General features: G+C 37.0%; 3 protein-coding genes across 4 annotated transcripts in view; 1 reads left to right on the top strand and 2 right to left on the bottom strand.

The window, feature by feature from the left end:
* Nucleotides 1–1,412, bottom strand: part of LOC105564056 (trafficking protein particle complex subunit 2-like protein) — a 3,566-nt gene extending 2,154 nt beyond the window's left edge. Inside the window, exons 1-4 of the mRNA XM_012016154.1 lie at nucleotides 1,060–1,412; nucleotides 856–979; nucleotides 392–435; nucleotides 79–260 (exon numbers count right to left, since the gene is read on the bottom strand). Coding sequence (XP_011871544.1) covers nucleotides 79–260; nucleotides 392–435; nucleotides 856–979; nucleotides 1,060–1,098 — 389 coding nt within the window. The 5' untranslated portion in view covers nucleotides 1,099–1,412. The remainder of the gene's footprint in view (nucleotides 1–78; nucleotides 261–391; nucleotides 436–855; nucleotides 980–1,059) is intronic.
* Nucleotides 1,413–1,896: 484 nt separating this feature from the next.
* LOC105564055 (digestive cysteine proteinase 1) lies at nucleotides 1,897–5,440 on the top strand. Of its 2 annotated transcripts, none has more exons than XM_012016152.1 (12): nucleotides 1,897–1,993; nucleotides 2,503–2,555; nucleotides 2,718–2,885; nucleotides 3,009–3,181; nucleotides 3,294–3,398; nucleotides 3,471–3,630; nucleotides 3,732–3,924; nucleotides 3,999–4,216; nucleotides 4,279–4,379; nucleotides 4,550–4,681; nucleotides 4,768–4,957; nucleotides 5,048–5,440. In XM_012016152.1, the coding sequence occupies exons 2-12, from the start codon at nucleotides 2,516–2,518 to the stop codon at nucleotides 5,230–5,232; spliced, it is 1,665 nt and encodes a 554-aa protein (XP_011871542.1). In that variant the 5' UTR covers nucleotides 1,897–1,993; nucleotides 2,503–2,515; the 3' UTR covers nucleotides 5,233–5,440. The 2 variants fall into 2 exon arrangements, with proteins under 2 accessions (XP_011871542.1, XP_011871543.1); XM_012016153.1 differs by lacking the exon at nucleotides 1,897–1,993 and adding an exon at nucleotides 2,038–2,096.
* Nucleotides 5,441–5,623: 183 nt separating this feature from the next.
* LOC105564058 (developmental protein eyes absent) overlaps nucleotides 5,624–12,254 on the bottom strand; it is an 11,479-nt gene continuing 4,848 nt past the window's right edge. Inside the window, exons 2-9 of the mRNA XM_012016155.1 lie at nucleotides 10,686–10,807; nucleotides 10,280–10,445; nucleotides 9,818–10,001; nucleotides 9,586–9,724; nucleotides 9,173–9,259; nucleotides 8,812–9,077; nucleotides 7,586–8,042; nucleotides 5,624–7,371 (exon numbers count right to left, since the gene is read on the bottom strand). Coding sequence (XP_011871545.1) covers nucleotides 7,190–7,371; nucleotides 7,586–8,042; nucleotides 8,812–9,077; nucleotides 9,173–9,259; nucleotides 9,586–9,724; nucleotides 9,818–10,001; nucleotides 10,280–10,445; nucleotides 10,686–10,797 — 1,593 coding nt within the window. The 5' untranslated portion in view covers nucleotides 10,798–10,807 and the 3' untranslated portion in view covers nucleotides 5,624–7,189. The remainder of the gene's footprint in view (nucleotides 7,372–7,585; nucleotides 8,043–8,811; nucleotides 9,078–9,172; nucleotides 9,260–9,585; nucleotides 9,725–9,817; nucleotides 10,002–10,279; nucleotides 10,446–10,685; nucleotides 10,808–12,254) is intronic.

The raw sequence follows: 12,254 nt of genomic DNA on the forward strand, positions 1-12,254 counted from the left end.
ATTAGAGACCTTGAGGCACAAGGTTTCATTATACTTTGAGTAAACTGTTCCCAGCGGGGACGTTACGATATTACATACATTTTATATTCTTCAGTCGCAAATAACAAGCCTAGGTATAAGTCCCGTATATCAACCGCCGTTTTATTTCCCACGTTGAGCTTTTCCTCTATAATGTCAATCGACGTGTGCACCTTGTAATGAAACTGCAGCTCGGCAGCTTCGTCCGCGCACTGATATATCTTGATAAATTTCGGCGAGTTCTGCGAAATATCAATCAATTAACAGAAGAATTCGATGCTGAAAGAGACTCGGTTAGATAGATATGTTGAGTGTAATCTTGAAAGATTCTTGTCATAACCTCCACAAGTGAGAAAACGCCGTGTATACTTGCATCTTTGCCGATAACAGCTACGCAAGCGGCCATTTTACGAGATTCTACAAGAATGCAGAAAGAAAACCGTTACGAGACGATGCACATTTTTCGCCGAGTGTATTTTTATGCGAGAGTAATCGCGAGCACGCAACGCGAGCGTTCAGTAACTCGCGACGAAGCTAGGTTAGAACGACACCTCTGTGTCGCTCGAATAAAGAGAAAAGGTTTCGTACGAAGCATATGTGATATCAAGTTTTGCACGGTACAAAGAAAGACGCACATTGTACATACAGCAATTGTAATTTATAACAATTACATATCAATTGGTACATTTACAAAACGTGAGAACAGTAATGCCTATCCAACATGTTGATAATTAACGCAAGCTCCTTCTTTCCGTCATTGATCATAGTATCTTCTCTTGAGAGTTCTGTATTTGCGCAACATATACAAAGCTTCCAGCTCTTTTATCACAAAATTACCGTGGCTTATCATTCTGTCTATCTTTTCGGGATCAGTCTCTGTTTTATTTTTCTCGAAAGCTCTCTTCAGCTTCGTCTTGAAATATTCATATCCCTTCGGATAGTCTCGGCCCATGTACAACAGCTGAAAGACAATGCAAAGGCAAACCTTGAGAAAAATTGTACGATCGCTAAAAGCTGAACGGTACGAATACGCTTCATTACCGTTTTGTACAAATGAACAACTTTAGCGCGTTGTGACATGACACATAGTAAATCTCGGTCCAGCCGCAACTAACTCGGCAGCACTCGGAGTTAATTGGACTTCGGACTCGAAGCACCGCGAGTCAATTGACAAAATGATAATCTTTATCATCTGCGATTATTTTCATTGGATACAGATGATAAAAATTGCGAAGCCAGCGATGTAAACTGCACTTGATGGCGGTTTAGTAGAGAACATGATCGGCAAAGAGGTGGCACTATCTAAATTTCCAAGAATTAGCTATTCCGAGAATTTCAGACTTCAAATGGCGAAAATCGAGAATCCCGAAAACTGACAAAGTATCAGGAGAATATGATCGGCAAAGAGGTGGCACTATCTAAAATTCCAAGAAATTTCAGCATTTCCAAGAATTGCAATTCCGAGAATTTCACACTTGAAATCGAGGAAATCGAGAATCCCAAAAACTGACAAAGTATTAGAAGAACATGATCGAACCACTCGGAAGCTCGAGCCTGTGTTCAATTGGTCAATTGGCCACGTTGGGCCACTCGACTTTACGTCAACACTTTGCAAGGTTGAGTTAGCACAGAGCTACGCGTTATCCCTTAATCAAGGTATCGCTGCAATTTCAGGTTGCATATTTCGCAAATAAATACAGGTATACGTGATCATGCCGCTATTTCGCGTAATTAACCGTGATTAGAGAAACTCTAACCTTACCTAATTGTCACCGCCATCATGGCTGATGATATTTCTTTCTTGCCCCTCAGGTCCCAGCCCCGCGAACGTGGACTCCGTTCACAGATATTTCTACGTCCATGGTCCAAGTGGTCAAACGTAAACAGATAAGAAGGTGACTCGTTGTACATACCCCAGTCGTACTCGGCTATTATTGTGCTCTCGGAAAGCCCAACTTTCTACAACGCAATTGAGGTAAATGTCGCACGCGTGATTAAAACGATAATTTTTATTCGTTCCGATAGTATTACATTTTGTGCCATTAAGATAAATGAATTTAGCACTATTCACAAAACAGGTAATATCGTAACAAACGTCGTTAAAAGCACTTGGAAAGAACCAAGCAAAGCGAGCTGCTCCATTTTCCTTTACACATCCTTTATCTCCTTTTCGCAACGAAATGACAGTTTGATGCGTTTCTACTCGTTTGTTTCCTCACATTGTAGTTTTATTTATTTTATCAACAATTACGTTTCTACTACTTTAATAGATATTTGGTAATGAAATAATATTCCGTTGCTGCGACAATGACGTTGCCTTTAGCTTATTATCTACTTTGTGTAAAAAGTATAATTTATACATTAATTCCATTAGTATGTGTGTAACTGTCAATCAATGTAATCTGGCTGGGTCAGACGTGTTATCAGAATGACGATAAGTACTTAAATATATATGTATATTCATGCATACGTTATGCATTTCAGAGACACAACGAAGATGTCTAGCGTTAGGAATAGTTTACTTGTAATACTCTGTGGTAAGTTATTCAAGTGGATACGTACAGGTACAAAGTAATAACCATTTACTTTCAACACAATGCTAATGGTCACCCTGTATAATAGTAGCCTTTTCTTTATCTATTTGGTATTGCCTTTCCAAGAGCTCTCTTATATAAGTCAGTTTATTTATAATTTTGCAGTGATATGTTATGCAACGGCGCTTCCCAAAGAAACCGTGACAGCACCGACGTTCAGTAAAACGTACACGGTGAAAGGAACATTGTATATACCGTATGCGGAAATTCGAGAGCCTTTTTACGCGTGGTACGATGGCACCAGTGGATCTAGTAGAATCGATTATTATGGAGGTACTTGGAGATGACAATCTCTCTTCTATTCACTCGTTATCTATTTTTAACTTGGCTATATGGACTGTTATAGCGTACATAGTATACATAGGCAATATATAAATCTGTTCCTTTGTCTGACAGGGATGGTTAAGACCCTCCAATTGGCTCACAAGGGACAATATGGAGCCAGTATCAAGTTAGCGCCTGTTACCACAGAGACTGTTGACAATGCAGAAACATGTCTGCAAGTGAATGGCACTGAAGATTTGAAAGTACAGCCGCAGTCTATTATTCCAGATGCGTCTGAAATGGAGGTAAATGAAATTGCAGGATTGTAAATTCTGTAATTTTCTTATTTCATAAAATATACGTGTATACATGTGTATAAAATATGTATAAGTAGCTTTCAATGAAATTTATGCACAGTGTATCGGGGAAGAGATGATCAATGGATTATTGTGCGAAAAGTGGCGACTTGTACAGGAAATTGGGGAGAAAACAAATAAATACACACTCTGGATACGCTATAAAGTAAGAATAAAACTATTTGTGTATACAATAAAATTGTATAAATCTGCAGTAGAGAAATCACCATCTTTATAGAAGTCGCCATATCTATCAAAAGTCAAGGAGCCTATTCCCGTGAGGTATGAAATGAGAGGATTCAATAGTCTTTTAGGTTCACATTACGATCATTATTACCTGGAATACGATTGGTATTCCTTTGACAAACCTTCGGACGATGTCTTCAAAATCATTGAAGGTACGTAAAATTCTTAATCCGATGTGTATACAGATTTTATTTATTACATAAAAATAAGCCAATTGTATCGAATTTATAATTACGAAGGAAATTACTTGCAGATGCCAAGTGTGTTAGCTTCCCAGGGCCAGGTGAAAATCACGTATACACCTTTAATCCAATGCGTGAATTCATTCATAATTATGAAGATCATTTGCATCAAGCATTTGACAGATTCAAAAAGACTCACAATAAAAATTACAAGAATGACATGGATCACATGTATCGCAAAGACCTATTTAGACAAAACATAAGGTACATTTATGCCACGATAGGTATTTTATGTATCGCCATTCTAAAAGTTATTGCTTCATATAAATAACTTTCAGATTTATTCACTCTACCAACCGTGCCAATTTGGGTTATCAGTTAGATGTTAATCATTTGGTGGATCGTAACGATCTCGAATTGAAGGCTTTACGAGGTAAACAATATACTCCAGGTTACAATGGCGGAGCACAATTCCCGCATGATGTCGCAAGGGAAATCGCAGACGTTCCCGACAGTTTAGATTGGAGGCTGTATGGCGCTGTAACGCCAGTCAAAGGTTTGTAACTAATTGTTATATTTATAAATATGTATAAGTATTAATATATTTTATTTACACAGATCAGTCCGTTTGCGGCTCTTGTTGGAGTTTTGGTACTACTGGTGCGGTAGAAGGTGCATATTACATGAAGTATAACAAGTTAGTACGTCTGTCTCAACAGGTAAGCAACTTGTAAAAGTATCCAAATTTACCAATTTTTTTTCTGTTTGATTCCCAATTTTTATTTTGTGTGCTGAATTGATAATGTTAAGTGTTAAATATTAAAATATAATACAGTATAAACAGAGGGTATAGTGCTTATACCGCAAATCAGTGATATTAATATTGTAGGCACTGATCGATTGTTCATGGGGATTTGGTAATAATGGATGTGATGGCGGAGAGGATTTCCGTTCATATCAGTGGATAATGAAACATGGTGGCTTACCTACTGAAGAAGATTATGGTGGTTATTTGGGACAGGTAAATTATTTGATTACATTTATTAAATATCTGATCTGAATGAAATTCGTATCAAGCAGAACAAAAAAATTCTTTTGCCTTTTCAGGATGGATACTGTCATGTAACCAACGTAACGTTAACAGCCAAGATCACCGGTTTCGTTAACGTCACTCCACGCAATGTGAAAGCTTTGAAAATCGCCATTGCTAAGCACGGTCCTATTTCTGTCGCTATCGATGCCTCCCACAAGACATTCTCTTTTTACTCTCACGGAGTGTATTACGATCCAGCTTGTGGTAAGATTTATAAACTTTTTATTTATAATTTTCCAAAAAATTTACGAGTACAAATTTCTCACTTAAAGAATTATTATTTTTTGTGTACAGGTAATACCGAAGATAAATTAGATCATGCTGTTTTGGCTGTCGGATATGGCAATATGAATGGAAAAGATTATTGGCTGGTAAAGAATTCTTGGTCGAATTACTGGGGCAACGATGGATATATTCTAATGGCTCAGAAGGATGATAATTGTGGAGTTCTTCTTGCTCCCACATACGTTACTATGTAAGTGTAGGCCTATTTCTAAAAATTGGTCGCATTACTTAAGATATTGGTCGCTCTCTAATCTTTCCAATAAATAGATACATATTAAAATACATTTTAAAAAATTGAGAGGCTGTATAAAATATATTTAGTTGTCTATACTTCTTATGAACAAATTGTCTATACTTCTTATGAACAAATTGTAATAAGTTGTTGAAAATTATATTTACTATATAAGAAAATGTGATTACTAATAAAGGAAAATAAAACATTTCGTAATTAAAAAAAGTGTCTACTAAACAATTTTTATTAATATCAAAAGGTGATTGTTTAGGAAATTAAATAAAAAGATTTATTTTATATCGCAGAAATAAAGAGAATGGTTTATAAAAATCAAACAGGTGTACATGTTTTAAGTAAAACAGAATCTTAGAATATTGATTTATTTTCAGAGTAGCCGATATTAAATTAGTACCACATATAATTTAACATAGACTTGATGTGCGCAGATAATTTTTTGCCAAAGAATAAAGTTACTTTCATTTTTCCCTTCTTTTCAGACACGAACAGTTGCACGTTATATTTTCAATTATATTTTTATTAATAGCTTTGTTAACGAATAATACGATATATTCAGAAAATTTTTATAAACTGTTTTTACACATAACGATGTCAACCGTAATTAGTAACTATACTAATTCGTTCCTTCCTCTTTTTATTATATTACTTAATGCATTTTTTCGTTTGTCAAATAGCCTTGTACAATTCCAAAATATCGTAATAACTATATAATATTTTTACAAATATATAAATACTTTTTCTAATGCATTTGTGTCCAGTAAGATTGTTATATGGCATGTGTATAATGTGTAATTGATATGGATACTTTCAAAATATACATAATTTCGCTTATAACTATATATTTGCGACATAGAAGCTAAAGGAATGTAAAAAAGGTACACGTAATATGACAAACAGGTATAAAGCAGATATAATTCATGGAGATGTAACAAAGGAATCAAACTGATTCTTTGCAATAAATTTGCGCAATGAAAGTATCACGAGTGTATTAAGTGAAATATGATAATTATAAAAATAGTTTGTTAAAAACTATATAAATCCGTATATATTTACACAAGCTGTGTAACGTCAATGAAAAAACATCCGATTGTATAATCTACTAACATATTTTTAGCGAATTCGGTTGTTCGCACTAGTGCGCACTAAGGCTTGTTTATAGTTAATTGTTATATTTCACTTCGTCTTAAATATATGTTCAACAAATATTGAGCCAAAAAATGATGCATACAGCTGCTGTACAGATCATTTTACTGGCTACAAATATTTCAAGAGATATTTAAGACGAACCTTTAATATAAGAATTGACTGTAATGACAAACCTTAGGGTGCATTCAACGTGCACTAGTGCGAACAATCGATTTCGCTATTAGTAAAAATCGTTTGATTTTCATCAGAACGAAAAGGATGCTAACGTAGTGCGTTTAAGTACACGAAACGTATATTATTATATATACTTTTCACAGATTCCGTTTCTCAGTTTATATAGTACACTGTGACTAAGTGCCAATACTAGAAAACCGTTCGAAAGAATCTTATTATACATCTGTTTATAAATCTGTTCTCCGAATTTTCTTGCTATCTCTAAAATTTTACTTTCATTCTATATCACCTGCGGACGAGATATCCGACCAAACTCGCGGATTATTTTAATATCGACGAGTGTAAGTATGACATTTGCAAAAGTGTCCACCTTTCTTTAATGTATATTACACACGATAAAAGTTATAGGAATGATAAAAGCTGCTCCAGAAAAAGAGTGGGGGGGGGGGGGATTGTGTGTGGTATATCAAGCATAATTTTATCACTAGTTTTTCTTGTTAATTGTATAGAAATACGCGCCATGCGATTTTTCATATGAAATACCGAAATATTTCCCGACAGAGACTGGTTTGTGCTTTTGATTAAAGAAATCCCATTTCTAAGGCAGTATACAGGGCTTGGGTGTCCGAGTGGCTATTTATCCTCCAAAAGGGAAAGTTGTGTGCCCGCGCTGCCGTTTCCTCGTCCGAATCGTCTCCTATTACCACGTACGTACATCTACGGCCAAATCGAGCGACCACCCTACCGAAACAGCTCTCCTTTCCTAAAATGAAAATACTTTGCTACAGTTCCGCAAAAAATAATGAAAAAAAACGGCCAAGTTTTTTGTTTGTTTAAAAAGGCAAGTTATACTATTATAAATATTAATATATGTATTTTTTCCTAATTACTTGAAAATAAAAATTTTATATTTCATTTTTCTCAGAGAGATTTTATTTTGAAGGTAATTATTGAATTCCTTTATGTTTGATAATTACCAATTTTAGAGGCCGAGTATATATTCTCTATGGGGAATATTCCGCCAATGCCAAATAGTAAAACTTTGGAGAGCGCGGGTACCAGCTGCGTGTTCGTCACCAAGATGTTGATGCAGTGGCTTCTCTTGTTGATAATGTTGAGACATTTCACAGCCGACGTCAACCAGTTTTCAGTCAACATTTCAATCTCGGAACGCAACTGCAACCACTGTTCGCGCTTTGTTGTGCCCAGAAGACCACCCACGTTGTTTCGATAATTGCAATAAATTTCCTTGATCTTACGATAACGGAACGCTAGTTTCCTCATCCAGTCGACACCGCCTCGCACACCGGATGCCAGGCATATCCCATTGTTTGCAGACGCGCACTGAAAGCCATCGGTCGCGAAATTGTAGGATGACAGATCCTGCCCGTTGTCGTCCGACGAAACATCGTCTATATGTACTTGATCGCAATCCTATAAAAGAAAACGTAATATATTAAATTTGTAAATTTGCACTTGCATTTGAAAGTACGAATTTTCAGCTTAATTGCTACATGATGTATTGCAAAACGTGTGATTCGAATGTGGTCAGTCTCAGGCTTCAAAATTATTTTTTACTCTAATGAATACATCTCAAAATTTATTATTTCCTAGCTAAAATCTCACATTGCATTATACAGGTAGTCATTTGGGCAGATGTTGACCTCTAAAGATCACATATGGTCAACTCATGGACGCTGTCAGAAAGCAAACCAGGACTGGACTATTCGGATCAAGTATCTCAAATATTATTTGCAAATGTATAAATAGTAATGATAAGTAACATTTGAAAATGGTTCAACTATTTTACACAATTACTAAACTATTATATAATATTCTACAATATTTTATATACTATATTTAAACTTATAAAATATTCTTTTAGGAAGACAAAAATATGATATACATATATCAATATTATATGAAATATTGTACGGAATATTAATAATTGTGAAGCCATTTTTAAAACATTTTCAAATCTATAAAGGTCATTGAAATATTCTGCCTTCGCTGGAGGGATGATTCCTCGGGGTAAACCGCTGAGGACATGTGGTGTACAGATTTGCGGCATTACTGGGTATTATTAGGCATTTTTGGGGTATTAGTTTGGGCATTATAAAGATAAAATAAGATAAGATAAAGTAATGGTGTTTACCCCTCGGATGATTCTGTATAAAATTTATGCATGGAAAATTTCTATTACCTCAATGTCATTGAAGAAAAAATGCGTATCCGCCAAATTGAATATCATCTCTTCCATCCTGTACCCTACTTGAGCCAGATGACTTGCATCCTTACGGTACTTGGTGGCGTATTGTCCAGTTAGTAGGGAGTGAAACACAACTATGGTTTCGTCGAGGTCCCAGATGAATATACGCTCGGGGCCGGCTTCCGTCGTATCCGCGGAACCGATACTGTTTCCGCTTCCGCTCTGTCTTCTTCCGCGCCTGCATGGCTTCGTCGTTGCCACTGTAAAAGGACAGGTATAGATTTGTTTTTCTCAATCATTTCTTTATCACTACATCTTCTTCCTTTGAAATATTCTTTCAAAAATTATATGTTACCTTCGATGTTTGCGGTTTCCCGTGCGGTCAGATCGCTCGCATCGTGTGTCGTTGGATCTAACGTAAGCGCGGACTTTGTCGAATCTTCTTACGCATATAAAATAATGTTAATTGCGATTGTTTTGTAAAGAGCTCTCATTAGACGCGCACGTGGTTATTGTTTAAATTATAAAATCTTTTGTTTACATCAATCAATTTAAAATATTTAAGTTGCAGCATATTAACGCGATACATTTTAACATAGTTTTCAAAACTGGACTCGAACCATCTTCCGATTAAACGACTTGAATAAAAAAAAAATTTCACTTTTATACCCGTTTTTCCAACAGTTTGCACAGTTGTTATAATTTATTTATCTCTCACAAGGAATTTCCTTTTCAAAAGAAAGGAAGGTTCTAATAGTAAATGATTACCAGCGAAGTTGATGTTTCCGATATTGAATGAAGCCGGCGGTGCATGATGATAACTAGCCACAGGATAGTATCCGGAATACTGGAGTGGTACCCTGTCATTCCCGTATAAACTACTGCTGTAAGCGCTATAGTCTAATTTCTGCGGAAGAAGAGGAGAGAAGGTCATTTGCAATTTTTCGGGACGAAGCCAAGAATGGAAATGAAACGTGAAATTGGACGCGTGCGTTCTCACCTGAGAGGCCGATGATATATTTTGCGCCATGTTCGGGAAGGTCGTTGTCCCGCTATTGTAACTGGCGTAGGACGGATACTGTGTCATCGAGCTTGACGATGTGTAAGAGCTTAGGTACGAGCTCTGCAAGCTCGATGCGTTTTTCGAGGCTGTTGCTGATCCGTAAGGTGGCGAATTGTACAAGCTACGGAAGAGAAAGAATCGTCATAAAAAATTATCTGCTTAAATAATGGGAATCTGCTCGTGCGAACCAAATTGACCTTACAAATATAACACATACGCAGCCTGGTGATTACACAATGATTTTATTTAAAAAAAAAAACGAATTTCCAAAAGATAAAACGCGATAGCGAATATATTTTTCATATCTTATTCAAAATACACTTTCTCTATTGTTTTTTCAAAGTTAATCTCATTGCGTTCAGTCAACAGATTGTATCTGGCTAATTACTGTTTGAGTACCTGTTGTAATATTGATTGGGTGAGTACAAGGATCCGTAATCCGTCTTTTCCATCGAATCCGGATATTCCTGCTCCTTTTCCTCGGCATTCTCGTCAATGTACAGTTCACCACCGGGTACGCTGTCATTCTCGGGACAGTCCTGTACCTCGTTCTTAACTTCGGTCTCTTGTATAAAAATGGAAACACAACATTCTGTTTATAAAACGCAGTTTTTTTATGTCCGATATTGATTGCCACTTTGTAAATTGTATTCTCGCGTCATAGTAATAAATAATCGGCAATTTTATTCAAGTTGATACTTGTAGATATATCTACAAGATGTATGTATGTAAGATAATGATGTAAATTTGAATTGATGTGGCAATATATCTATTCTACGCCATTGCAGATGCATGTTCCATCTACCATTGTTTGTGGCGCGAGGATGCTGTACCGAGGCTTCTGTCGAGGAAGACACGTTGCCAGCATTGTCTAAAACCCCTGCTGGTTTTGTCGGATCATTGTCTTCGGTTAACATATCACTCTATCTGCAACGACATAAAAATCACCGATTTATTTCTCAGTGCCGTTATTCTAGCGAAATTATCGTGAGAGAATTAAAGTTGAAAGTCGCGCCTCAAAATGATCGATGTCTCTTTATTGGAAAGATTTGAGATAGTCGAAAAGAGAGAGAAAGAGAGGGAGAGAATCCGTAAGTAAATCGCAAAACGCAGTGTTATTAATGAAAAGTAACGTAATATGCAATCATTTTTATATTTCAGCCGAGAGGTAAACATTGTGGTGTGGAGATTTCGGGCATTGGTGGGTGGTATTTGGCCTTGCTGGAGCATTATAAATCTATCGAAAATGTAGCCCACTGGGCATTAGTAGGTATTGGGGTACGTGATTTTGGTCAGCGGTTTACCCCTCGAATTCAGCAATCTGTAATTTTGAATGGTGCACGTCCCCGATAAGAAGCTAAATCCGTACGCGAGCCCGCGTTGAAGAATCGTGCGTCAACGCGATCTCGCAGGTGAAAGAAGATCGCACCTGTGAGGTCGCGAGGCCGTTCGCTCGCGTGAGAACTCGATTATTGTCTGCCAATTGCGTGTCGAAGAGGTGGAGTGACTGGCCGGGTAGGCGTACACCATGAGGCACCGAAACCAGCCAATGGAACGATCCTCGATGCTTTGCGTTATGTATTCTTTATGTTGCCAAGTCACTATCTATATCTGTACTCCGCCCCCGTGCGCGTACATATGTCTCGCATATACTTGGCGCCATGGTGTAAGGGATATACCTTGGACAATTCCTCGAGGTGTGACCACGCTCGTACACGTGGTCTTTCAGTTTTCTCAAATTTTACTCTACTGCGACAAACGACTGCAACTTTAACACGTTTCTGAGCGAAGCTCAGGCGCACCCAGTGAACACCAATTAACCGTTGCGTTAATATTATAATTTTCCACTCAACGATACAAACGTAATGCGTCGAGTAAGAGAGAACTACAACCTTAAGCTTTTCGTGCAAGGAAGCTAAAACACAGGCATAATTGTTAAAATAACACTAGCCGATGACGTTCTGATTCGCCGAGAGTAAGCGTAAGAGCTAAAGTAAAAGTAAGAAATAAAATTGATTTAAGGATCGTCTACAATAGATGAAGTAAGAGTAGGAGTAGAGAAATGTATCATTTCCATTTCTTACTCCTACTTGAGCTCTGACGTTTACTCTCGGCGAATTAGAGCGCAGTTCGATCAATGCTAGAAATATTTTTAAAAAGTATGCCTGTACTTTAGCTTTTACACCGCTGAGGGTATTGTGGTGTACAGATTTGCGGCATAACTGGACATTACTAGGCATTTTTTGGCCATTAGTGGGCATTGATTACAAGATTTTGGTCCGCAATTTCCTCCTGTTTTACACTGATAAGTAAAGGTTACGGTTTTCTTACTTCTCACTGCTTACTTCCAATGTAGACGGTCCTTTAAGGCTGG

This window comes from Vollenhovia emeryi, unplaced genomic scaffold (assembly GCF_000949405.1).
Source record: "Vollenhovia emeryi isolate VEMERY1.0 unplaced genomic scaffold, V.emery_V1.0 DF939169.1, whole genome shotgun sequence".
Classification (NCBI taxonomy): domain Eukaryota; kingdom Metazoa; phylum Arthropoda; class Insecta; order Hymenoptera; family Formicidae; genus Vollenhovia; species Vollenhovia emeryi.

Coding starts and splice junctions, on each gene's coding strand:
- LOC105564055 (XM_012016152.1), top strand. CDS start 2,516: ATGTCTAGCGTTAGGAATAGTTTACTTGTAATACTCTGTG. Junction 3,399..3,470: donor CACTCTGGATACGCTATAAA/GTAAGAATAAAA, acceptor CCATCTTTATAG/AAGTCGCCATATCTATCAAA. Junction 3,631..3,731: donor TGTCTTCAAAATCATTGAAG/GTACGTAAAATT, acceptor AATTACTTGCAG/ATGCCAAGTGTGTTAGCTTC.